Source organism: Corapipo altera, unplaced genomic scaffold (assembly GCF_003945725.1).
Source record: "Corapipo altera isolate COAL_440 unplaced genomic scaffold, ASM394572v1 76, whole genome shotgun sequence".
In the NCBI taxonomy this organism is placed as follows: Eukaryota; Metazoa; Chordata; class Aves; order Passeriformes; family Pipridae; genus Corapipo; species Corapipo altera.
The window spans coordinates 1,805,535-1,832,343 of NW_020884964.1; the positions used below are offsets into that span (position 1 = coordinate 1,805,535).

The window sequence follows — 26,809 nt, forward strand, 5'->3', positions numbered from 1 at the left end:
GGGGAGGGGATACACAAGGGTGGGAGACAGGTTGAGGGGCAGGGTGTGGGTTTCATCCTGCTATTTCCTCAGCCAGAGTTCAGCAGGACCCCTTTTTCTTACCTGGTCAAAGATGAGTCACGCACAGTTCCTACCCCACATTTCTCCATCATGGCCCCAAAAGCCATAGAGCTAGGGGAGGGACAGGATGTCCACCCAATCCTGTGGAGCCTCTGGTGTGCAATATAGGGATTGGTATCACTGGCTTTCCCCAGGAACAAAATAGAGGCAGTTCTGTCCCTCATCCTGCTTCCTAGCATTGGCTCTTCACACATCCTTGAGGGACTGAGCACTTTGGGGGTCTTTTTCTCCTCTCTCTTGAATTCCTGCTGATGTCAGTACTGGGCTCAGCAACTTTATTGTGGGGAGACAGGCACCAAGCTGTCATGTGGCCTCTGCCATTTCCTAAGAAACCAGCTTGAAAATAAAAAAAGAGCAAGGGAAAAAAAAAAAAAGGAACAAAACCAGAAAGAACAATAAAAGAAAGAACAATTTTAAAAAAGGAAGAGAAAAAAAGAAAAAAAAACAAACAAAACAAAACAACACAAAAACAGAAAGCCACAAGGAGAAAGCAGAGAGCTAGAAAGCCTGAGAGTGACCAAGGGCCACCACCATCACACAGCACCCACAGGGACAGATTACAGGGGAGCACTAAGGTTTAAAACGGTTCCCAGGAGGAATGGTCCCCATAGGGCTGACATTGCTCACCTCGCCATGCCCATCCCCACCTCAACATGACCACACAGCCAGGGAGCAGCCTGGGCTGCCCCCATGCCCCTGCCACCATGGCAAGGGTGGCAATCCCTCTGCCAAACCCCCAGACAGGGAACCCAGCCCTGTACCGCCAGCATGAAAACACACAGTTTCCTCTGCTTGTAGTGGATCGAAAACAGAGGGGATGGCTTTTGTGACAAAGTAAGGAAGGGTGGGAATAAAGAATGTGATCCTGCCCAAAGCGGAGTCCTTCAGTGACCCAAAAGACCTACCTGGCTTGCAAACTTAAAAAAGACACAAAAACCCAACACAGACATAACCCCAGAAAAATAAAGAAAGGACAAGCTCTTTTCACTACATCATTTTAATTGCATCGACATTCAGAAATACAAAAAAAGGATACGTGCCAAAAGCCACCCATCAAAGAGCGGCATCCTTCCGTGGTGGGTCTTACTTCCACACTCCTTTCACTCAGAAAAAAAGAAAAAAGGAAAAAATATAGAATTGCACCAGTTGATGTACAAACACAGTCTTCCCTTTTGCACATATTTGTGGATTCTGCTGCAACAAGGAAGGTGAAGCCCCAGTGCTTGCCCTGGCATTGCCAGAGAGGCTTCCTGGGAAACAAAGAGTTGTACAAACAGTATGAAGATTTTCTTACAAACTGCAGTGTTTACTGGATTTTTGGGTTTTTTTGTATATTTTAAGTTTCAAAACTAGGTTTTGGGTCACTAATGGCTTGTAAAATCTCTTATCTGCAGTGAATTTAGCACATATTTTTATTTTTAGGAATGTGTAAGGCATTTTGGTAAGTTGAATGGTAAGGTCTAGGTTGCAGACTCGTCAAACTGAAGTCCCTTCCTTTGAACTGTCCTCTTTCCCCTGGAGAAGGAAAAAAGAGGTGGGTTACTCAACTGTATCTCATCCTTATTCTCATGGCAGCTCAAGCCCCAAAGCATTTCACAAATAGCCCTAGTCCTGCCTTTTGGGCAGGGAGAACCATGAGCATAATCTTGCGTGGTCCCAGGGCTTCCCAAAATCCAACCAAATCATTTCTGGCATCATTTCTTGCCTCCCTTTTTAAAACACTGCCTGATGTACACTTCCCTGGGGCCTCCACCAGTATCAAGGGGATAGATGGCCATGGCCACCAACAAGTACCGTTTCCTGAAGCTGTTCTTTCAATCTCTTCACAGTTTCTCTCTCTTTGGCCAGTTGGTCCTGGGCAACCTTCAGTAGCTCCTGTAGTTTAGCTGCTGCCTGACCCAGGTCCTTTGTTAATTTTTTTTCTTTGTCAAGTCTTTCCTACATGGGAGTCAAAAGAAGGCATCTGCCTGAGCCTCTCTTTTACATCTGGTGACCTTCCCCCTTCCAAAACATCCGAGGTCACCTCAAGTCTGCATCAAGCTGCCTCAGTAGCCACAAGCCAGAGGAGCACCCAGTTCCCTCCTCAGCAGAGAGACCAGGCATCACCCCTGGTGATGACCAGCTACAAGCTCACTCTGGCATCTAATCTGGAGATGCCATGGGCTGAGACCTCATGGTAACTGGACAGTAACCCAGTACATGAAAAGCCCAGGCTGTGAGAGTGTTTGCTCAGGGCATCGCACTTATCTTGGCCAAGATGGACGCAGTGGCTGTGACTTGTAGCCTGCTGTCCTTCAGCCGTGGTGGAGCTCTCAGCCACCTCCCTGCAGGATAACCATCGACCTTGCACCACCCTCCTCAGAAATGATAAATCATGCCCTTAGTCCTGCTTGAACATGACTTTTGCTGTCCTGGCACAGCCAAATCACCTTGAGATGCTGGGCCTCCTCCGTGTCTGAAGCTGCTGCGTTTTCAGTCAGTCTCAGCTTTTCCAGCTCTGCTTGCAATGTGCGTGCCGAGCTCTGGGCCTGGAGGGGGACACATACTACTCAGTAAGCACAGAAGCCAACAGTGGCAGGCACGTCCCACATCATGCTCTGTACAACCTGAGTCCCCTGTGGGTGTGCCCTTGGTAAAGAGTTAGGTTGTACAGCCGCCGTCAGCTGGACACTGAACCTAGTGCATTGCTTCTGCTGATCCAGCTTCCACCAGGAAGATGGTGTTTCTCGCCAGGAGCAGCATGAAACCCAGCTAGAGCCCTTAACCCTCAAGGCAAAGAGCTGGCAAGACATGGGGGGACTGGGAGAGGGGCAATGTGAAGGGCAAGTGTTGCCACATGCTGCTGTAAGGGAATGCAGACAGTGATGGGGAAAAACCTTCAAATTAATTCTTGGGCTTCTTTAGCAGCTGGGAACCCATAAAGGCTTTGCAAACCTTTGTATCCTCCTTGCCCACACCTACCTCCTCCAGCTCCCGTGCCAGCTTTTGCCGCAGCACTTGCTCCTTCTCCACCAGCATTTTGTTTTGCTCCAGCTGGGTTTTCAGCTGTGTTGAGAAAAGGGGAAAACGCTCAGAAATAAAATTTTAAAATTACTCAAGAAATGAGCTAGCAGGGACATCACCAAGAAAGCTGGGCTTAGATAGAAGAAATAAAAATGGAAGCTTTCCCTAGGACATCAAAGGGCAATAGGTACCAGCATCCCTCCTCAGCACAAGAGCTGGGAGGATACTGATGCCTGGGGCTTGGCTTTGCAGTGCCAAATTTTGCTTGCTTCTCAGCAGCTGGGACATGGGATGAGAGGCACCCCATAGGGAAGGATGTGCCTGGCAGGTCCCCACGCCTGGGAGAAGGCTTCACAGTTAACAGGATTACAGGAGAAAGACAGAGCCCAACTTGTGGCAGCACTGCTACTGGCAAGAGGTGACAGCCTGAAAGGGAACAGCCACTGCTAATACCCTCAGCCCAGCTCCAGCAATTTATGGAGCCTCTGTAATCGTAATGCCCACCAGCTGGGAAGGGATCCTGGTACAACTTTGTTGGGGTGTCCCCTTCCTACAAGGAGACCCAAGCCCTGAACCCAACAGGGCATTGTCACATGGTAATGCTGGCCCAAAGGGCTTGCAGCATGCCCTGCCTGCATCCCCCTCAAATCTTGCCAGCCTGATGCCATGATGGAGGGCTCCCAAGGGGAACAACCTGGTGAAAGCTAGTTGGTGGTATTTTCCCAGTGGGAACAAGACACATATTTGAAGGGATAGGGGGCTAGCTTTTCCCCAGCACATGGCACAGGAGACAACACAGCCACGACAGCCCCAAGCATAGCCATGTGCAGTTCTCCATGCAGTTAGAGATGGTGAGACAGGATGCTTAAGGGTCAGTGCCTCCACAGGCAGTGGTCTCACCATCCTAACCTTGAGGGGTGCAGGCTCGCTTGGGTCAGCTTGTAACCTCACTACTTCTCCATCCTGTACATGGCTCTTCATCTCACTCAACTGCTGCCTGACCTGGAGGGAGGACCAGCAAGCCTGGCTCAATTACACATTCTCTGTGCTGCAGCCTTTACACGACTCACAAGAACCTACAGATAAAGCCTGCCAGCTTTTTTGCTTTCACACAAGCTGAAATGTTTGGAAAACCACCTCAGTTTCTGCTATGTGCAGGACAGTGGTACCTAACCTGAGTAGCCTGAGGCACAACAGCTTCGAGGGGTACCGAACACACACTCACGCCTCATCTGCTCTGCTTCGATCCCTTGGCACCTGTGTTTAGAATCACTACTTGAGGGTTTGCACTAACACAGCCAAGGTATTAAATAAATCAAGGCAGGGTGGCAGGTCCCATTTTGCCATGGATCACAGCTGAGATGCCTGGGAAGGCAGTTACTTGAACACTGCCTGCCCCCCCAACTAACCCCCACATGCTCCATTTACCACCAGGTCTTCATCCTGCATCACACCAGCAGTGACAGCCAAGCTGCAAGCTGACAGTGTGCTTGGCCAGAAGGGAAAGTTGCTGGATGAACACAAGTGTGTTCCACACTTACAACTCTGCCTGCCCATCTAATGAGATTAAGGCTAATGATGATCCCATGCCACATCCCCCTGGGAGCAAGGGGGTGCATCAGCTCGCTGAGCAAGCTAGACAGTAGTGGATGTGAGGCTGGGAAGAGTCAGCACTCAAGAATGGGTGAGCAGCACCATCAAAACAAACTCCCAATGGTTCACAAAGTACAGATTTAAAAACTAGAGCCCTCATAGTTTTGGCAGGTCTGCTAGCTCTCTTGGCCCTATATCCCAGTTCTCTCACTACCACTTACCTGCAGAAATCTAGCCCCATCCTTCAGCTCCCTGAGTGACCCATACACATGGGTTGCACAATCTCAGTCCTCCATCCAGAGGTGGATGGATGGATGCTTAAGGCACTCAAACCCCTGCCCCAGGGTGGTGTTGGGGTAACTAGTGTCCAGTGGTGGGGCAGTTGGGTTCTGCTACATACCAGCTTGCACAAGCCTTGCTTCCTTCCCACCCTCATCATGAGAGAAAAGACAGAAAAATAGAAATCTCCTCTTGTGTCTCAAACACCCCCTTTGGAAGTCTAGTGCCTGGCAGCACTTCCTCCCCTGTGCCTTCCTCTCCTCCCTGAACCCACAGGAAGGGTGCTAGTCCCACAGTTGGCTTTGCAAACCAACCCCAGGCAGAGCATTGAGATGCCACCAGGGCACCTCTGAGGACCCCTCCTTACCAGTGCCAGCTCCTTGCTCTGCTTCTGCGTTTCAGTCTTTGCTGCCTCCAGCTGCTCCTGGGACTCTGATAAGAGCTGCCTCAACTGTTCAGGAGGAACATAAAGGAAAAAAAGTCCTTTTATGCACTTGTTTTTGGAACCCGTTGGCCCAAGGAAGCATTTTTACGATGCAACATCTTCCGAAAGAGGTCATGATGTTATCACTTGCTGTTGTCTGCTCACAGAGGTGGCCATGAGACAGCTCCATCTCACCTGAGCCACAGAAATCACACAGGCCACCGAGAAGCAGTGCACAGCATCTCCACACAGATTTCCCTGACCCATCACTTTGTCCATGGATCTCCTGACTTTCAGTGTCTACAACTCAGACTGGAGCAATTACCTCCACCTGTTTTCTTCTGCTTTGCAAAGCTGCAGATCACTGGGACAGTGATCTGCATCCCAGTGATCTCCCATCCCAGATCCCCAGGGCACTCCTCAAATCCTCAAAATGTGCATGGGTGGTAAGTCAGGGTTAGAAGAAAAATGTGGTTAAGAAGGTAACAGCCACCACACTTACAACTTCAACTTCTTTAGTGTAGTTTTGACGTTCAGAGCTGGCTGTTTGCAAGTGATTTTCCAGTTGCATTTCCAGAAGAGAGGTGTATTCCTTTAGCTGGAATAGAAGAGACAAAAGCAGGAAGAGGTTGATTGTTTGAGATCCAACACATCCCAAATATCCCATGGTCAAAGTCTGCCTTCCCCAGGGCAATGGAACCAGACTCAACCCAAGCAAAGCATCTATCTGCCTGGCACCTGTGCAGACACCTTCTCCCGTACCCCAAAAACCTCACCTGATCTGTGTTCTGCAGATCTGCTTTCAACTTCTCCACCATGGCTTCAAGGGATTTCAGCTGGAAGTGTGACTAAAAGCAGAAAGCATCAGCGAAGGTCAGTGAACAGCATCTCATGTGGACAGTGAGCACCTTTGGTTCAATCAAAAACTGGCTGATGTTTCACTCCCATCTCTCCCACTTCATCCTGTACCCAAGTGTGAAAGAGACCTGATGCCAAAGTGGAGCTCTGCAGCCTGAAGAGAAGGAGCTCTTCTTCCAAGGGAGGATGAGTTCAACATGCCTAGGCCGTAAGTTGTGGAGCAAAGTAATACCTTTTGCCTGCAGGAATTCAGCTGGCTACAGTCAGGTTTCAACACCCAAGAAGCTGACACCAGACTCTGCACAAGTTTCCTACTGAAAGCGCTCTTTAGTTTGGAAGCAGCAAGGTAGACTTTCCAATGAGGTGTCATGGACTTCACTATTATGAGAAGCCAATCTACCAGAAAAAGCACGGGGTTTGCATTTAAACCCGGTTTGATTTTTGAAGAGGACTCCACAGATGCTGAAATTTCTTGAAAGGAGGAATTCACCTCTTCTCCACTGAGAGGCAGGACTGCTCTGGAACTGCTCTAGCCACCAGACATTCATCTCATCACATACACCACCAACAGCCACATCATCTTCTGCAATCCTACACCAGCCCTCAGCAGCACTGGTGCTCCAGGAGCCAGTGACAGGCTGAGAAATCAAAGATCTCTTGTACAAGAGCTCCTCCACCTCCCTGCAGTTCCAGTTAACTTCAAAACCCCATCTGATGGATGGGGAGAGGCAGACCATGGAAAATAGCTTCCTCTCAGTTCTGCATTCAAGAGGGAGGAGATAACATCAGTCTGCTTTGCAGAAAAGGCATGGCCAGCCAAGTTTTCCCAGATGCCAACCAAGTCACAAGAGCTCATGGAACATGCTCCCCACCAACCCCTTGGGCAACAGCAGCTCTCTGGCAGCTGCTGGTTGGGTTTTTAACTAGGAAGAGCAGTACCCAGAGCTAGACAGACAGCTGGACCCTAAACTATATGCAGTACGTGACTTGGATCTCGGCTCCTTTCTCAAGGCTCAACAAGTGCCAAGGTCAATCCATGTTTTGAGAGCAAGCCAAGTGCTCCAGCAAATGAGTTGAAGAGCCCTGCATGTGCTCTCCTCCCACCTAGCCAGAGCCCAACCACGAGGGCCCAGCCTGATTTCCAAGCATCAGAGCTTGGATTACTGAAGAAGCAACATAGTTTCACAACTGTCATGCCTGAACCGAGGAGCTGAAGCCATTCCTGCAGCTCCACTGACAGGGTCTAGGCACACACCAGGCAGGATGTGGGATCTGGGAGGAAGACAGGTGCAGATTCTGCATGAGGTGGGATTTTTGGCAGCTGTTTTGGTGACAGGAGGAGTATATTTGGGGAGAAGAGAAAGTCCCCATGTTGTGAGGTTCAAAGTTGGCAGGAACACTTAGGGTCACCAACTGATTTTTGCCAACAGCCCCCCTTCTCCTGGAAGTCCAGCTCCAGGAACAACAAACCCAGGTATGCTGCAAACGCACCTTTTGGAGCTCCTCTTCAGAGGCTGTGAGCTTTGCTTTCCAGACCTTCTCCTCCTCCTCCACACTCTTTTGCAGGTTTCGCAGCATCCTTTCCTGTAGGCAAAGTCTCAGCTGAGCCCAGCTAACCTGAGCAGCGTCAGGGCTGGAAGCCCTGGCATATGCAAAGCCTCTCCAAGAAAAAGAATTAGACGCCTCAGGTGGGGCTGGAGGCTCCTAATTCCTATTCTGGCTCGACCACCCTGCTCATCTGTGCCACATCCCATCACCACCGGGAAGGTTTCCAACACAATTAGGCTGAAGAAGAGCTCTAGAAACCTATGTTTCTCCTAGTCCTCTGTCTCAGTGACAAATAGTCTTCCACATGGTAGCCCCCCCAACATACCAAGGGATGCCCACACTGAGCTCATGGGCAGCCTGGGCTGCCAGGAGACATCTCAAGAGGTATTTCTAGTGGAAGGCCAACACAGCACAAAGGGCAGCAACTTACTGTCTCTGCGAGGATAGTTCTATACTGCTCACATTCTGCTTGTAAAGTGCTTTGTGTTTCCACTGCCTCTTTCAATTTAAGAGCTGAATCCTAAAAAGAGAGGGAGGGGAGAGTGAGAGAAGTGAGGAAAAGAAACACATGACCCTCCAGCACTTCCTCATCCCTCCACTTTCCAGCCTCTTCACTTACCAGGGGCTCTGTTGTAATCACTTGCTGCTTTAGCACACTCATAGTCTTCTCCTTAAACTCTTGTAGCCATGTATCATAATCCTGAGTTTGAAATAAAAAGAACAAGGAAGAAAGAGGATGCTTAGACATCTCTCCTTCCCATGTGGTGGAGGCTCTGTGAGGGTCTGAGAAAACCTGTGCCCACCTCCTGTGAGGACACAGTAACTCCAGGAAGAGCAGAGAGCAGAGTCTGCTTAGTTCGTGTCTGGAATGCATTCAGCTGTTGGGCCAGCTCTTCCTGTAAGAGAGACAAATTGTCATGGGATGGAGGTCTTGGGCACCAGTCAGCCAGGCTGCCAACACTGCTCCTGCTTTTCTGTGCCTACAAGGGTGAACCAGCACAGGAAACCAGTCAACACAGAAAACTGCTGACACCAGGAACTATGAAAACATCACTTCCAGTTCACCCATCTACTTGGTTCCCCAGCCATAACAGGAAGCAGGGATACCCAGCCCTCAAGACAAACTTTGGAGAAACTGGCAGGAGGGTTGGTTCAGCACTGCTCCTAAGAGGAGGCAGGCAACCCAAGGGCAAGCATGTCTAGTGGCTTCCGTTCCAACACCAGCATCACTGCCAGAGAAAAATGCCAGGCTCACCTTTGCTTTTGTAGCAGCAAGTAGTTTTTCCTCGCACACCTTCTCCACCATGGTCAACGCTTCCATTGCTTTCCAGTTCTTTTCGCGAAGGTCCTGCGGAGACCACAGAGGGCAATAAGCCACAATTCATGCCAAAGGTCACGAACTTGCTTGTCGGCACTGAGGAGGATTTCAGAGCCTGCACTTAGGAAACTGGGCAGCAGTCCACTGGTTTGTTCAAGAGTCTTCCATCCCACTGCCCACATGCATCCCTTTTCCCTCCATCTTCACAGTAGCTTGATGCACCGCATCGCTCAGGAAGTGACCTTGAAAGAGCAGGGCAGAGCTGGAAGGGGGCAGGAGCTCCACAAGCACCCTCTGCCTGGAGAAGACACAGGCCAAGTGGAGGGATGTAAGGTGGCCTCCACCTAACTGATACCACTTTACAGTAGAGGGAGAAGGAGTGCAGGAGCAGTGAGACATGAGGGAGCCTGCTCAAGGATTGCCTTGGCCCTGCCACATAGAATCTCTCTGGCTTACCAGGTCCTAAACCTCCCAAGAGAACAGGGGACAGACATATTACCCCAGGAGCCCATCACTCGCTACAGCACATCAGCTCCAGCTACACAGGCCACTGGGGTGTTTCCTGCTCTCCAGCAGACAAGGCAACGCCTCCAGTGCTCTGTGGGGCTGGAAGAGCCTCTGATTGCACCAGAGAGCCAACAGTAGATGACTATGACAGACTGTTGTTCACTCACGTACATTGTTTTTCATCTTTTGTTGCTCCACTGCCTCTCGCAGCTCTGTGGCTTCCCTTTCCAAAGATGAGAGCTGGTTTGTGTTCTCCTGGAGTCTGGAATGGCAGGATGCAGGAGTGAGTCTCAGGATCCATCTCCCTCCTGGGTAGCAAGCTCCTGAGATAGCCCTTCCTATCCCGGTCTGCTCCGGGATCTACATACAGCAGGACGGAGAGGGAGTAGGACTGAAAACCACAGCCAATGCAATACCAGAGTAGGATCTAGTTTTCTACCATCTTATGAGCAATAACAAAAAAGCAATTAGCTGTCTGGCTGTACACACACTAACAGAGGAAGAAGAAAAGTGATCCAAAAGCCAAAACTGAGACTGCTCTATCCACAGCTTGTTAGGCTGAGGTAGCCCACAGCTCTGCATTTTGGAAGTATCATCCTAGTGTTCTGAGTAACCATAAATCAGGGCTGCCAACTAGACACCAGAGAGCCTGCATCGTCCCTCCACTTCCACAGATCCCACATCTGCCCTGAAGGCACCCTCAGCTTGAGCAAACCAAGGAAGGTTCAGATCCTTGACAAGAACTACGTAAGTCTCTTGGGGTCCCAGGACAACTGAACCACTGCGTTCCTTTATAGGAATGCTGGATGTTTGCTGGTAATGTGGGCAGCTGAGAAATCCTGCCCCCATGCAAAGCCTGAGCCTTCTCAGAAGTGCCCAGCACATGGACAAGGAGCAAAAGGCACAAGTTGTGAACAAGTTGTAAACTTCATTTAAATGCCAGGAAACCTTTCTGCACCAGGGGATGGGGAAGAGGTTATCAAATACTGGAACAGGGACCCAGAGAAGTGGTGAATCTCCATCCTTGGAGATACCTGGAAATATTTTCAAAAAGCTTACTCTGGTTAGCCCAGCCTTGAGCAGGGATTTGGATCAGAGACATTCCATACCCAGAACCAACACCACCAGAACCTCCTATTCTGTAAGACTGGTCAGAATCCATGTGCTTGCCAGCAATTCAGTCCCACTTCAGAATGGACTGGCTGTTATTTGGGGCCAGTGCTGGAGCCCATAAATATTTTAAACAGCACTATTGGTCAGGATTGACCTTGATTTCCCAGCTTGGCAGTCCCCAAACCTGACTGGAAGGCAGGAAGCCCTCACCCACGGGCTTAGTGCTTGAGGAAGTCTGGGACACACAGACAGCAAGCTGGAGGTGCCATAGCAGTCTCCATGTGCAGCCAGACCCACCTTGACCGCAGCTGCTTCATTTCTGCTTCATTGGCTTCCTGGAAGAGAGAAAGCACTTCTGTTACCTGCCCATGGCACGTGATGCAGGTCAATCCTTTCTGTGGCACTCCAGAGGGGATCCCAGAGGAAAGATAACAGAGGCACTGTGTGAGCAGCATAACCCACTCCCTTCCTCCCACCCCAATTAAATGAGCACATAACCTGCAAGTCTCTGTCTTTTTCTGCCCCACTCATCTGGCCTGCCTCCAGCAGAGCTTCGATGGATTTGATCCTCTCCAGAAGCTTCGTATTGTCCAAACTGGCATCCTGCAGTTTCCCTTTCACATTGTCCAACTCCAGCAACTTACTTTTAACCTCTGCTTCGGAGCTCAGCAGCTTGGCCTGCAGCTCTGTTGGAGGAAAGGATGAGAAACATGGTAGGGTAGATGCAAACAAACCTGGAGACTCCCCACCCTGCCCTGCCCAAGCAGAATCTTAGCCAAAGAAGCCTTGGCTGTGGATGCTTTTAGAAGGCACAGAAAGGGGAGGCAGGGACACAGGACAGCACAGGAGAGAGGCATTGGAGTAACATCCTAGGATAGAACTATGGACCAGCCCATATCTTGCTCACATCAATACTAGGCAGCCTAAATTGGGTCTACTTGTAGATTACTTGGACCAGCTCCACCAAGCACCCAGCTCTGAAAGCTCCCAGTCTGCCCCAAAGCTCTCCCCATGCCAATCCCAGTTCCTCACCAGCAATGCTCTGCTGCTGTCCTTTGGCCTTTTCTGCGTCTGCTAACAAGCTTTTGTAGCTGGTCTGGGTTTTGTGGAGTTCATCACTGACTTCATCCAGCCTCTTCTGCAGCATTACCTCCACCTCCTGTTGGGAAGCCTGCATGGCAGGAAGAAAAGGTTTCCCATAGTGTAACAGATACCCCAGGCAATTTGAAGCAAAGCTCCACATGTCACATAATGTTATTTTTATGCCATACTTTAGGGGACTTAAGTCACCCTTTCCCCACATTCCCCCTGTGCATGATGCATCTTGCCTCGTGCTCACATTTTGTCATTTGCCAGCCCCCAAACTGGGAAGCAGACAATATCCAAATGTCTTGGTTCTGGGCCAAGACCACCCTCCCCTCTAGAAACCTAAGCTCTGAAAAACCTCTTAAAACCCCGGTGAAAACACACTGCCCCAGCCCAGCAGAGAGAGGTGCTTAACAGGACAGAGACACTCAACCACACGTTTCCACACATGGAGGAATTTTCTGTGTGGTTTGGGCCAGGGAATACTTTTTTTTTCCATCTTAGAAAGCAGCAAGGAAGAGGCCTGGTCAAGGCAGGCATTTTGAGGGGGAAGGCAGGGGAGAAGGATGACGCAGCTCTGCAGGTACAGATTGCACCCTTGCAGATGGAGAAACATTGTTTTGCATCGAGGGGACAGAGAAAGGTAAACCACCAGGATGGTCTCTGTCCAAGTAACCAGCGCACCAAGAAAGCAGGACTTCTCTGTTTTTTGAGGATTTGACTCGGTATTCTCAGCTCAGAGATCTAGGTGTTACTGTGTTACATTCTCCCTCACATTTTAAACTCGTCCTTGACTTCAAAGTCTTCCAGGTAGTATGATTTATTTAATTAGTATCAAGGTGTTGCAGCAAGCTGACAGAAGTTCTGGAGAAGTTCTCCTAAAAGCATGTCTAGGAGTTAGTGTTTTGAGCCAGGAAGGTGGCTTCTGCCTTCACACCAGCTGCATGTCCACATCATCCCCCTTGCCTGCAAAAGCAGCTGGGGCTAAATGCAGCCCACTAAAAAGAGATGTGCACAGAAAAAAATAAAAGCAAGGATATCAAAGGACCCTTGTTATAGGAACGCCTCTACAAAACTATTTTGGCATGTGAAGACAAAGGTCTCCTTCACCACAGCCCCTTCCTAAAGAAGCCAGAACAATTCAGAGACCACAGCACATGCACGTTCCTTACTCTGCTACCCTGGGATTAATGGTCCCAGTATCTACTTTAGCAGCATCCCAGCAAGAGCACTGTTAACCCCTCCCGAAGATGTGAGTACATGTGAGTACAGCCTGGCTGCCTGCAACACACAACTGTGTACTCAGAGGTCTACTTGGGAGGTGTCCTTTTAACACCTCCAAACACCTCAGACCCAGCCACAACAAAAAAAGCCACAAGCTCTATCTCCTGCACCAGGGAGGGAGAACAATAGGGTTAAAAACATCTAAGTTTCAAGAGAGCACTCATAGAAGAAGGGCTTCAAGATCGTGCTCCATGGGCTCTGCTCGGGATGCAAGGCATCACACTGGTGTGCAAGGCGCACACTGAATGTGACAAACTAATGGGGGAGAAAGCAATTAGGAAGCCTCCAAGGCAGCTTCTTTCCCGAACATGGACATTCATCTCCCTCCTAGCTCCTCCCGTGGCCAAGTCCACAGATCCCATGCAAGTTAGCCACCTGCCCATCTCTGTGAGGGGAGCGGGTTTGCTGGCACCTGCCTGACCTGCAGCTGCTTGTTCTGCTTCTCCAAAGCCGCCGCTTTGATCTCCCAGCTCTTCCTCTGCTGCTCCTCTTGCTGCAGCACCTCTGATTTCTCAGACAGCTCTCTCATCAGCTTGTTGCATTCCTGCCGTAACTTGGCCAGCTCAGCATTTTGCCTGCATCAACAGAAGCAGGGTTATTTTACCCCACAGGCCACTCAAGCCTCTCTGATGTTGCTTAGGGGGGAACACATCCTTCTGTGGGCATCACACAGGACTTGAAACACCTCAATGGCTTTGCTTGCCTATTTCTAGGACATGCCTGGTCCTTCAGGGAAGAGTCTGAAAGAGATGTCAAATCACTTTAGAAAAGCTGCATTTCAGTCACGGGAGACATTCCTTTCTTATGAAGTAGAGGACATGAGGATCTGTCTTACCCAGACACAAGAGGAAGTACTACAAGCAGCTGGAGTCTGCTCTGTAATTATTTGACCTCTGTTAATCACCAGTCATTTCAGACTTCCTACAAAAAGGAGTGTGAAATTCTTCTACCTAGCTCCTTTCTTTTCTGTACACACTGGGCTGGTCTCTGTTCTCTGCAGCATCACTCCCATCGAAGAGCCAGCTGCATTTCTTCTCAATGCTGTAGTATGAGAGTATGAGCTTCCCTACGGGGGAATAGTGCCACAGTGCCTTCTGGTCCCCTCTCCCACCTCCACTGCCTATTGGCTCTAGCATCAGCACAGGTGACCCCGACGCAGAGACGGATCCCCCCACCCATCCATTTGGGAGAACATCCTTGTTTCCCCTGGCGGCCCCCCAAAAGCCATTTGGCAAGCTCTTCCTCACTCATTCCTTCCTCTACCTCCAGCTAGTTGGGGTGCCTGTAGAAGCACCTTTGAGAAAGGGGGTGGCCATGCCCGATGGTCAGTCAACCCCACGGTTTGCCAGAGGGCAGTCCCAGGTTCTGCCCCTAACTCCAGCCTTACTTGCTTTCCATTTGGCTGGTGGCCTGGTTGAGGGCGTCCCTCAGGATGGAGTTCTCCTGCTGCAGGCGAGCCAGCTGTGTGTTGGGGCCATTCTCCAGCTGTTCCTGCAGGGTCTGGATCTAGAGGAGCCCAACAGGGGTTAATGCCACCACTGGCCACTTCACTGTCCTTGTTGAAGCCCATGAGATGAGCAAGAGGGACTGGCAAAGCCGGAGGGTGTCTACTGATGCTGACAGCCCCCAGGGAGATGACATCCCATGAGATTGCTCCATGAGCCTCTTTTCCCTCGACCACCATGGTCCAGGAGCATCACAGGATCTCGCCCCCCCAGAGGCTCTTGTCCCTTCACACAGCTCAGTCTTCTCCCAAAGACCACACATCTGGCACCAGAAGCCACCTGGCAGACAAAGGAGGAAGCTTCAGAGCACAGCATGGGGCTCACCTTGACCTGGAGCTGCTGCGTTTCACTGACATGGTCCTGGTAGCTGGCCTGCATGCGTGCCCGCACTGCCGCGATCTCCCGCTCACGAGTCAGCAGCTGCTCCTTCAGCTTGCCCTCTGCAGCCGCTGCCTTGGCCCGCTCGGCTGCCAGATCCTTCAAGCAAAGAAGTCACCCAGTTAGTTCTCAGAGTATGGGTTTCCCCATTTTAAGGGGATGCAAAACCAGTGGCCTCCTAGCTCAGAAGACTAAAAAGTTTAGCACTTTCACTGGTGCCCCCGTGCCCAGGTATGTTTAGCACTTACATTTCCTCCTGCATTTTGTTTTGGGCTCTGTGGCCACTGGATGCCACTGTTGTTCCATATTGGGCCAGCTAAGAGAAAGGAGTAAGACAGCCTGGAATTTTATTCCCCACCCCCCTCCTCCCCCAGGATCAATAACATCACATAACATTTGGGACAAAGCAGGAAAATTATACAGATGGAATTTGCCAGCCACCAAGTTCAGCATGTTGGGGGTCTGTTCTGCCTTCAACACCCAAAAGAGGTGGAGGCAGGGGTCTGAGTAAGGAAAGGGCACTGTAGATAGGATCCGGCTCCTTACAAAGGCACCTTCTCAGCTCAGGGGATCTGGGCAGAGATGAGAAGGGATTTGCTTTTCTCCCTGAAGCAGAAGAAAGCTGCAATCTCTTAAGGGAAGGGTTTTCCCCTGTTTCCCTTATGGCTGCCAAAGGGTACTACCCTGCAGTTCTTTGGGCTGGTGGGGATCTCCTCCCCTTTTGGGGAAGAAAACAGCAAACAGGTGAAAAGCCCAAAGAGCCCCAGGGCTTCACCTGCAAGGGGGATGAGATGTGGAGAGCAGCAGGCTTATGGCGAGCCATCATGAACACAGCCCACACCAGGGATGCCAGGAGAGCCGCACAGTGCTTACCTTGCTCAGCTCCCGCAGCTTGTTTCTGGCAGCAGCTGCATCCTCCTGCTCGGCTGAGAGCTGCTTCTCCTTCTCTTCCAGCTGGCGTTTCAGGACAGCAACCGGGTCACCCTTCTGAGTGGCCTGCCAGCATGGAGTGGCACATCAAAGGGGATGACCACCTTCAGACCCATACCCTCCTCTGCACACACACAAGATCCTGCTCTCTGCTCCAGGGGAGAATTCAGGTCTGGTCTACAAGGGGCCAGCCTGCCCAAAATTGGGGTGTCTTCCCTCCCCTCCCACCTTCCGAGACTCGGCAGAGCCCTGGCAGAAGGTGGTCACAATGGCACTGGTAGCCCTACCGTGTGCCAGGTGTCCATGATGCCCATTTTCTCCGTCAAGATCTCGATGAGCTGGTGGGCCTCACCCTCACTGAACACCATGCTGCTGACAGTGGACATGAGTGTCTTGTAGGGCAGGTAGAGGGGCCCATCTGAATCCGTAGGTGCTAGGGAGGAGAGAGGAGGGGTTGGGACTGCTGGGGACAGACGCAGAGATATAGTATCATTTCAGTTGGCTTCAACCCCATAACTGCCATGTCAAACCATCAACCACCCAGATTTCCACAGTCACGTTTGATACTTCTCTAAGTGAAAGCAGTATGAAAAGTGCTGGAGATGATACCACACATGTGCTTCTTGAGCCAGCTGCTACCTCTGCCTGGCTCTGCACACTCCTATCACCCACCAACAAACTGTTTCTCAGCAGGAGCTGGGTATGCTTTGTCAACACCAGGGAGCACAGATTGTTGGGCATTAGAAGTTGGACTGCACCACAATGCAACCTTGCTGAAGGATGTCACCCCATGCAGTGGTGGCAGTGATGCAGAATGCATCCCATCTTTCACCAGGCAAGTTTGCTCCAGCTCTTTGCTAGGGGTAAAACGACTCCAATCCTTCCCCAACCCCTCTGCTAACCTGGGAAAGCCAAGAAGCATCAGGGACCATAATGCTGTTGTAGAACATGCACATGGTCACAATGGGTAAAGGGTGGTGGGCAGTGGTTTAGGAGTTACCACACTGTGTCGGAGCAGAGTTTCTCCTGCAGCCCCCAGAGAGGAGCCTATGCTGGTGCAGGTTCATCCTGAAGGACTACAGCCCATGGAAGGCCTCATACTGGAGCAGGGAAAGCTGTGAGGAGGAAGGAGCTACGGAAAGGGCTATTATTAACTGACCAGAGTCTCCATCCCCCTGCACCACTCAGGGAGGGGAGTTAGAGAAGTCAGAAGGGAAGGAGTGAAGTTGAGCCTGGGAGTGAGGGCAGGGGGGGAAAGTATTGTTTTAATTTTGTCTTTGTTCTGATCTATTTTAATTGGAAATAAATCAGTTTTCTGCAAGTCGAGTCTGTTTTGCCAGTGACAGTAATTGCTAAGTGATCTCCCTGTCTTTATCTTGACTCATGAGCTTCCTCTTCTTATTTTTTCCCCATCCTGTTGAGGCGTGAGAGTACAGCTGGGTGGGCTTCTGGCAGCCAGCCACAGTCAACCCACCACAGCACCTGATCGGCAGAGCCGCTCCCAGCTTCTGGCTACCAGAAGACCTCCTGGCTTCTGAGATGGCAGCACTAACCCTGGCAGCAGCAGAGTTTGTCTCACCAGCCACAGCCACTTCCCAGCAGTGCAACCAGGGCCCAACGCTTGGCTCACACTTTACTCAGGCTGGCAACTGCATGGATGCAGGACAGCACATCGCATTCCCTGGCTCAGTCCCACTGGGTAGAGGGACCCACACAAAGCAAAACTCTGCCAATCTCCCAGTAGTGTCATGCAATGAAGCCTTGCAAAGGCAGGCACAACGCAAACCCCACCTTGCAGATGGCACGCGGAGCCTGGGCAGCCTGCCAAGCTGTGGCACAAGGAAGCCTATGCTGACACTGAGCCCACGTAAAGAGTCGGAAACCTTGTGCCTTGCTGAGGAAGCAACGAAACAAGAACTAGCCATGTGGCAAAGCTGCCATGGGAAAGCACAGCAGGACAAGGGATCTGAAGAGCCACTTCTTCCACCCAAGGGAACTCGGGTGAAACAAAATACACAAGAGAAAAATACCACAAGCTGCTCTCGTCAGGTTTGCCATCTGTTTCAGTGCTGAGCATGTGTCTTTGAACACTTTGAACACCAATTGTTATCTGCCACAGGATAATTTGTTGCTTTTGCCTTTGAAGAGGAGAGACCACAGCTTGCCAAAGGCTGCCCACAAGACCTTGGTCAAAGTGCAGTCAGCTTCAGGGTGCAAATACTGCTGAGAGCTTTCCTTTGAGAAATCCCACAGGACCAGCTAAGACAACACTCTTGGCTTTTAGGACATGCAGGATTGGCACTTCATCCCCAAGTTTGGAGCACCCAGAAAAACTCCGATCTTAACAAATGCTAGAATTTCATTTCCCATTCACACTCCCTTCGCTGTTACAGCTTGGATTTAGGGCCACATTTTTCAGTGCATCCATGTATTCCCGTGTTAAGAGAAGTGCATCCATGGACGCACACAATAAACCAGTCACCTTTAGTTTTCCCAACACCATCACTGCAATACCCTCCAGAAGCAGTTTCTCAAATCCTTTCAAACTGCATCACTATGTGGAGATGGCCTTTACTAAAACTCTTTCCTCAGAAGAGCAGATACAAGGGTTTTAACCCAATCTTGGAAACCAGCAGCTGCAAATGTCCTGCTGAGAAACAGGTCCTCTTCCAAAATGTGGGTGTGGAAACTGCCAGGTTACACTGCAACCTAGATTTGGACATGCTGCAGAAGGTTGGCAAGAAGAGATGTGGTTTTATTTGGTAGGTTTTTTGGGGTTTGTTGGGGTTTTTTTGTAAATAAAGAAATGAAACACCACATCACATCTTTGAGAACACCTGAGAGATTTCTCCCATGTGTCCACATGGGAACACTTCTACAGGTCTGAAAGCATGCATATTTTTAGCACCAAAAATAAAACCCAAACTGTTCCCACTGGTACAATGAGAGGCAAGAATCCAGCTACAGAGCTGATTTCCCCTTCCCTACACCTATTTATAACCTGGAGAGTTCAGGACCACCTCTTTTAATCTCTTCTATCTCCGAGTCAATCAAGTGAGGCATGATTGACTATGGGCAAGTTTTCCCTTCCCTGTGACATATCCAAAGTAATTTCCTTCTAATTACCCTATGATCAATCCCCTGCAGTATAAAATCCCATCAATTCTCTCTCCTTTTTCACCTCCACTGAAGAACAAGGAAACTCTAGCAGTGACCCACTTCCACGTAGAACTGTGGTACAGATCCTCTGTGCTTTTAATAATCACGGGTTTTTGGGGAAAACACCTCATCTTGGCTTTCCACCCAGATGTCCAGCACCTTGGCAGCTGTCCCTCTCCACGATGGGTACATGCACCTCCTGTTCATTCCCATGTGCAGATCTGCTGAGACCCACAACACAACAGCAAATCCAAAAAGAACCTGTAACTCTCCAACCTGTGTGCAGGACCAAGGAGCTAAACACCAACTAGAGGTACCTGATCAGGAGGCAACACATTGCAGAGTGAAAATATGTCAATAAACTCTTGACTTCAACTTTACTTCCCCCCAGAGAGAATGGTAGTTCAGTACTGGCTTTTTTAGTCCACCTATCCCAAGGTGCACATGGCCCATCTCATCAGAGACAGCCTTTCTACAGCTGTCCTGTTTCCAATGCTGAAGAATCACAAAATCATAGAATGATTTGGGGAAGGGACCTTAAAGATCTTCTAGTTCCAACCGCCAGGCCATGGGGTCAAGAATGAAGAGATCTCAGAATGGGATAGACCTGTTTTAACAGCATCAAGATACCCTGGCACCTTACTCGATGGGGATATACAAAGAGGAATTTGGCCTTACCTGGCTCACTCTTCTTCTTGGATGCAGCCTTCTTCTTGACAGGTCCATCATGCTTCTGCTCCTCATGGGTTGGAAGAGCATCGGTTTTCTTGATGGTGACAGGGTTGACAGGAGCACTTTGCTGTGTGCCAACTGGTGGCACAGCCACAACAGGCACCTCCTTAGGGGTCACCTCCAGGACAGAAGAACTTCTGGGGACACTGACAGGAGGTGAAGCCAACATCAGGCTAGAAGCAGGCTCTACCTTTGCCACCTTCTTCTCCTTCTTCCTCTTCTCCTTAGGTGACAGAACAGGTTTCTCCTTTTCCTGGGGGACAACTGACACTGTTGCAATTGGAAACTCCACTGTTAAAGGCTCAGGCACCACAGCAGCTTCAAGAACCACATCCTTGGGAGGGTCTGTCACTTCCTGAGTCATCTGCTGCTCTGGGATCCTTCCATTAGGTTTCTCTTCCTTTTTCTTTGTTTTTCCTTTCTTCTCAACAGATTTCTCTTTTTTCTTTTTCTCCATTTTCTGCTGCTGGGTCTTCTCAAGCTCTTTGCGTTGCTTGGCCAAGGCTTCCTCATAAGATGTCTCCTTCATGGAGAAGGTGGACACCAGGAAGATCCCAATGGCTGATATCACCATAAAACCTCCGAAGACCACAACACCCAGCGTCTGAGGGTCATACACATCCATCCTGCCTTATTCTTCTGTGCCTGCAAGACACCAGAACAACAGCTAGGAGTGGGGCGGGGGTGGCAGAGGCAATGGCCTCCCTGAGCAGGGAGTTTCACATGGACATCTGTGCCTCCAAATGGCACTGTGCACTGAAAAGACAAACACTCAAGATTCACACAACTGAGGGCGACCTGCCTACACACCCCCAAGTTTGTGCTCCTCTGCTGCATTGCCCATGCACAGCAGTCCGGTTGTACCCCAGTGATTGAACTCCACTGGCTGCAGCGATCTCCAGAAGAATCAAAGAGGAGAATTAAATAACAGGGATGCAATCAGAGACAGCCACAAGCCTCATTCCATGTCCAATGGGATGGTTTTGCATGACCCTAGGCAATACCTGCAGCAGTAAGAGAGCCCACTTTCAGACTATTTGGTGCAGGTTGGCCAAGATCTGGGCTTTTCCTGGAGCAACTGACTTTCTCACTGAACCCAGATGCATATCCAGGTCTCAGCTTTGAAATAAAATATCCCCCTGGAAGGAGAAAGTATGTACAGGAGAGTTTTCTCCAGCTTTGCAGCAGCCCTTCCCTTCTCTCTTTGCCACCTGCACCCTGTGGCACTGCTTACTTCTGCCCAGCCTGGCAGGGAGGATGCACATTGACCGGCATCCCACTAGGTAGCTGCTCCCAGCTCCCACTGATGAGAACCACCCCAGCAACAATGCTGTGTGCATGGCCACCACACACAGGACCAAGTCACAACCATTTTTGCCAGTAAAAGTCTTAAGTTCAAGCTAACAAAAGAAGTCAAGCCTGGTCATTATTTAATTCATCTTCCAAAGAGATTTCTGCAGGAAGAAGTGAAACTTGCAAAGGGAGTGCTGGATATGGTGCTTCTCTTTCCACCTCTGCTATTAGCTGGCAAGAAAATCGGGCACAGGGGTTTCTCATCTGACAATTCTCATCCTCCTCACCAGTTTCTCCACCTGTATAACACATGGAGCATCAACAGAGACCATACTGCCTGGTCTGAGATCTGGCAAGCAGGGTGCAGCCGCACCTGGAGAAAGATGCGATTACCTCCACTCTTCTTAATGGCTAATTGAACCCTGTCCTAGTTTCAAAACCAATTGCTGCTGTCCCATGCATGTGTTTCATCCATCAGGTCATCACTTTCATGTGGCAATGAGGTGGCTCATGAGCTCCCAGATGCTGGTGTCAGTTAATCTGCGAAGGGGCACTTTCCAGGAGTTGCAAAGGCTCTGGTTTCTCGTCATTGTGACCCAAAACACAATGAGCAAAATGCAGAAAGTCCTCGGGTATCAGAAATTCTCATCCTCCTTACCTGTAGTCATTATCAAATTTCCTCTTTAAGAGGTTGTGGGTTGAGGAAGGAGGGACGGGCTGGAAAGGGAGGAGGCAAAAATTAGAATAAAACTAAGGAGATCAGCATCTTTTCAAACTGCAGTGATTGCAGGGAGACACCTCAGAGGCTCTTCCTTTCTAACAGCTGGAGCAGTGAACTTGCAGCTGCGTCCGCAGTTCAAAGCTGCTCCTGCAGCAAGGTGGTGACAATGCAGTGAAAAACTCACCTCCAACACCTGACCAGAGGGTGCAGAGCTGGAAGGAACTGCAAAGCACCCATCTCCCACTGGAGAAGGACGCCTAGGGAAGGATGTTCTAACCAGCAGCCCAGTTCTCCCTGCCCACCTCTCCAAACATCCCAGGCAAAACCGGAGAGAGAAGCTGGCAGGCAGGAGGGCTGTCAGCACCAGCTGGAACCAGCTTTCCCTGTCAGGGCCAATTTGCTACCCCACAGCACCACTTGAGATCCCAGCTGATACTACAGGCATCATTATTTCACATCTACCCTGGTCATTTCATACTTAAATGGCCTTAGCCCACTCTATCCCAGCACAACTGGTGCTAAGTCACTGCCTTCTTACTGGTAGCATCGCTTTGGGATGATCCCAACAGACAGATTATTCCTAACCCACGGAATTAAAAGGACTTGGATTTCCTCTCCCTGGCAGTAAATAAAATGTAGGGCTGGAGAACACATACCTACAATCTTGTGTTGGGCTTACGGCTACACCAAAGCACCCAGGAGCTGTTTTAGGTGCAGAACAAGGCAACCTGCATTCCTCACCCAGCAACTCAAACACATCAGTAACATTAAACCCTTCCTGACCTCACACTGCCACAGTTTCATATATAGATAAAAATCTGCTGCTTCAGCTTAGGGCAAGAGCATCCCCGATGCTGGCAAATGCACTCCAACCCCACCAGCTGGTACTGTCACCCTCAAAATGGTGGGAATAGAGAGAAAAATCCAAACCTCCACTACAGAGGATGGGTGAAAGGACACAGCACTGGAGCCCTCTGCCTGCCCCACACCTTCCAAGGATGAACCCTAGAAGCCCCACACTCCCTCTCCCCTGCAAGCACCCTTACCCAGCCCCATCAGCTGCAGTAAAAGCTGCCTGTACCTTGCCTCCTCTCCAGCTTTACAGTCAGGGTGAGATAAGGATGCAGATTAGAGCTGAAGTCCTCCCTAGCTGAACAAAAACACCCCAGCAATCCCCTCCAAACCAATACTGGAAAAAAGCAGCCAAGAGCACTAGACAGAGGAGCTGTGAACCTGCAGAAGAGCCATGGCAGCAGCCAGAGCTCCTGAAAGCAGCTGAGATGCTTAAAGCAGCTGAGATACTCTCAGGGGCCATCCAAGCTCCCACCTCTGGACCAGAGAAACTCCGTGCAGGTGTGCCAGGAGAATATCCACAGTGAAGAGTGAGAGATGCCAACCGGGCAGCAATCACTCTCAGCAGCACTATCATGGCAAACTTTGGTCCTGTCTCAACACTCATGCCCTGCAACCTGCAGCACTGGGCTGGTCCTGTCAGAGCCAGTGCTGACTCCAAGGAGCAAGTTCTACCTGTAGAGTTCCTCCTGCGGTTGAGACTTGGCACAACTAGCTCAGCAGCTTGTTCAGGGAAGAGCCTATCTCTCCAATGATGTGAAGACAGCAGCAGGCTGTACACAACCACAACACACTTAAATCAAAGCAGGCTAGCCTTGGCATTTTGGGGATAAGGAAAAGTCTTCCTCTGGGAACCTACCGAAGCATAGATGCAAGAAGCGTTTATGCCACAGCATTAGCATCAGGAGTGAAGCTCTGCTGTGGCATTTCCTGACCTTGCCACCATTGCCCTTTGAAGTGCTGAAAGTTTGCTCCTGGATTTGCACAGCAAGACAGCAGTCCCCTTTGCAAGCATCATGGCAGGTGTGCACACACCTTGCCCTTCCGCAGGAAAGCCCTCCTTGCTTCCCACCTGCACAAAGCCTTAGCCAGGACATGGCAAAACAGGGCACCAAAGGTACCACTGTTTGTCTGCTTGCAGATGCCTAAGGGCAGTCTCATGTGTTCAGTTTGACAGCCAAAATTTCAAGAGGTTCGAAGACTTCAGCATCCTCCCTTCTGTAACTTCTGGTCCTCCATGGGACTTTGCACTCACAATGGCATTTTTCAATCTGATGCCCAGATTGTTCTGGGAGAGGGTTGTGCCTAAGGAGTGCACAGACACCACCAGTTATCAGAGTCCATGCTCAAAAAATTGTGCAACATTGAGCGCATATGCCTCCACGAAGTTTTTGAGCAGAATCGTCCTCTACTCCTTCCCCAGCCAAAACAGTGGAAATCATCAAATATTTCCATGTGCAAACTCCCTTCCCAAAATAGCTTGTCCAGATAAAGCTTTTCACTACCACAAGAACAGGAATATGCCGGACAACTGGTATTCCACTTGGCTTTGTCACGTAAAGGAGCCGGCCGAAATGCTGTGCTCCAACTCTTCCATTCCTGGGGCTTTTGCTTATTATCCATCAAATTTCCCAACACCCCAGATAACAGCCCAAGCGATCTGACCTCCCTCGCCTCCCTGCATGTGCTATCACCTCTATTTGACCCGAGCAAAAGTCGAACTTGCCTTCAGGAAGCTAAACAAGTAAAGTAAAGGACTCAGCCTTGCTGGTTTTTGAGCATCAAATAATTTCCAGGATGAACCAACCCACACACACGTGACATGACAGCACCAGGGCCATGCTCAGTGTCTTGTGGTCACATTTGTCACTGACAGCTAAGAGTCAAAAACCAGGCTAGAACCTTGCCACCTATTCAGCCTTTCTTTCCCTCTGCAATCACACATGAAATCCATGGGAATTCAGTATCTTTGTGACCCAGCCGTCCACCAACCCTGGCTTAAATCAGCCAGGCCAAGTGTCAGGTGGGCAGGAGTAAAGGAAGAGACAAGTTGTGCAGTAACTACAGGAACCTTATTTCTTTTCACAGCCAAAGGAAAATCTGTTGTCTCCTCCTGGTCTTGATAGGTGTGGCAGCTGGGAAAAGACACTCTTTGCAAGCAGGACGCTGTTCCTCTAGCAACCCAAAACTTGCACTTCACCATGGTGTCAAGGTGGCATCTCAGGTTAGAGCAGTACACAAGAGGTAATGAGGGGGCAGAGGGCAGGGAAAGAGACATGGGTTCTGCATAGCCCACAGCAATGCCTGACAACATGTTAAGCACCTGCAGCTCTCTTTCCTCTACATCTCCCAGCAGATTTTAAAAAAGGAGGGAAAGGGCAAGGAAGAGGGAACTGGGAGGCCTAATCCTGTGAACAGCAAGGCAGTCCAGCAGCAGGAGAAACAACAGCGCTGCCAGCAGATAAAAAACAATCACCAGATACTTCTCCAAGAGTTTCTCTCTGCCCTACTGCAATAAATTGAAAACTAAAAACAAATGAGGAAAGCCTACACACCACGAGTGGATCCTGCCCGCGTCCCCAGCAGCCTCTGTTTAAATAAATTTTCTGTGTGACTGTGCACTTGCAGGCTCCCGGCAGCATGTGTTACTCTACACAGCAACTCCGGATTAGCCAATCCTCAACAGCTATAGCTCAACTTAATTGAACGTGTCTTAGTGCTCCATTAGCTCTTGCAGCAGCAGCCAGCTGCCAGCTGGCTTGTGCTTGCCAGCAGTGCTTGGCAGTGCTGCCAGCTACCTTCCTAAGCCTCAGAGTGAAAAAACAGGCAGAAAATACATATATATATATATATATACATACACACACACACACATATATATTTAGGAGAAGAGCATAACAGCACCATAATACAGCTGCAGTTTGACTACTCTCTGAGGCAGCTATTACAAATTTTCTCTCCCCTCTCTGGCCCAAAGCAGCTGGCCCTCATCAGCTTCTCCCTGGGGCTCACTTTCCAGGTAGCCCCAACTCCTTCCGGCCATTTCCGGATGATGCAGGTGAGCAGAAGCCACTGTCATTGCTTCAGTGAAGGGCAGAGCTGACATTCCAGGCGTGGAGGCTTCTCCGTCGTGTCCAGCCACGTGTTCAGCACACGCTCTCCCCCTGGACTGCTTCCCCAACGGGCGAAGAGTGGGGCATTCCGTCGGCAGACCCGCAGGAAGCCTGGTGATGTCCAGGTTGGAAAGACCCCAGGGTGGGGGCGAGGGGTCTCCGCCTATGGAGTCGACGCCACTCTCCAAAACCTCGGGGACCCCGCACTGCCGGGGGTTTCCCGGTGCCAGGAGAGTTTTGTTGAGGGGGGCTTAGTTAAGAAAAAAAAATAAACAAGGACAACGGCCCGAGCGCCGTGACCTTCCGTAACTGCGATTAATCAGATTAATTCATGTCATCGCGCCGGCGCTGGGGCAGGGCCGGCGGTGCTCGGGGGCCGAGGGCGGCGCGGGGCCCGGACCTCGCCTCCCCGCTCCCCGGCTGCACACGCCGCCATTCCGCGCAGCCCTGGGCACGCCGCGGGCCATTCATCTACCCGGCCCTCTGCAAACGTGGCCGGACCCCGAGCCCGGGATCCCACCTTCCTCCCTGCCCTGCTTCCCCGCGGGACACCCCTCCGCGCCGGGAGCGGCGGGGCTGCAGGTCAGGGGGGAGGTCCTCACCCCGCTCCACGACTGGCGGCTACTGGGGATGGGGGAAGCGCCGGGCAGGGGGTCCCGCTCGCAGCGCAGGGCAGACGGAGAGGAGTCGTGGAAGAAGTGGCAGGGGAAGGGGCTGAGGGAAGGGCTGCCGCCGCCCCTACCCACCCGTACTGGGTCGCGATCCCTCCTCGCTGCCGCAGACGTGTGGAGTCGTGGCACTTTCCGCCGCTGTCTCGCCGGGCTCGGCCGCCGCGTCCCGCCCCGCCGCTCCGCGCCGCGGGGCCCACTCAGCGTGGCGGGGCGGGACGGGGCGGGGCGGGGCGGGGGCGCGGGGTCCCCGTCTCTCCCTTGCCGCTGCCCGCCGCGGAGCCGTACGGTTGGAGTGGGCGTCGGGAGGAGGTGGGGTGGGGAG

At 50.8% G+C, this 26,809-nt stretch overlaps 1 protein-coding gene across 5 annotated transcripts; it reads right to left on the reverse strand.

Moving 5' to 3' along the window:
• Window positions 1–1,107: 1,107 nt before the first annotated feature.
• Window positions 1,108–26,677, reverse strand: RRBP1 (ribosome binding protein 1). 5 transcript variants are annotated; one of them, XM_027664606.1, is made up of 23 exons: window positions 26,563–26,677; window positions 19,784–20,482; window positions 16,234–16,379; window positions 15,890–16,012; window positions 14,963–15,115; window positions 14,521–14,639; window positions 13,555–13,708; window positions 11,796–11,934; window positions 11,262–11,449; window positions 11,061–11,098; window positions 9,822–9,912; window positions 9,081–9,173; window positions 8,629–8,721; window positions 8,445–8,525; window positions 8,256–8,345; window positions 7,769–7,861; window positions 6,196–6,267; window positions 5,922–6,017; window positions 5,363–5,446; window positions 3,082–3,165; window positions 2,550–2,648; window positions 1,915–2,058; window positions 1,108–1,635 (listed from the first exon to the last, which is right to left on the reverse strand). In XM_027664606.1, exons 2-23 carry the CDS (start codon window positions 20,460–20,462, stop codon window positions 1,597–1,599), a joined length of 2,898 nt encoding a protein of 965 aa, XP_027520407.1. In that variant the 5' UTR covers window positions 20,463–20,482; window positions 26,563–26,677; the 3' UTR covers window positions 1,108–1,596. The 5 variants fall into 5 exon arrangements, with proteins under 5 accessions (XP_027520407.1, XP_027520405.1, XP_027520403.1 ...); XM_027664604.1 differs by having other exon boundaries at window positions 16,234–16,406; XM_027664602.1 differs by having other exon boundaries at window positions 16,234–16,409.
• Between the last annotated feature and the right edge of the window lie 132 nt (window positions 26,678–26,809).

What these genes read in the sequence shown, in the direction of transcription:
- RRBP1 (XM_027664602.1), bottom strand. Translation starts at nt 20,462, where the DNA reads ATGGATGTGTATGACCCTCAGACGCTGGGTGTTGTGGTCTTCGGAGGT. An exon ending in AAAAAGACAGAGACTTGCAG is followed by an intron (nt 11,099 to 11,261) that starts GTTATGTGCTCA and finishes TCTCTCTTCCAG; the next exon opens with GAAGCCAATGAAGCAGAAAT. An exon ending in TGATTACAACAGAGCCCCTG is followed by an intron (nt 8,346 to 8,444) that starts GTAAGTGAAGAG and finishes CTCTCTTTTTAG; the next exon opens with GATTCAGCTCTTAAATTGAA.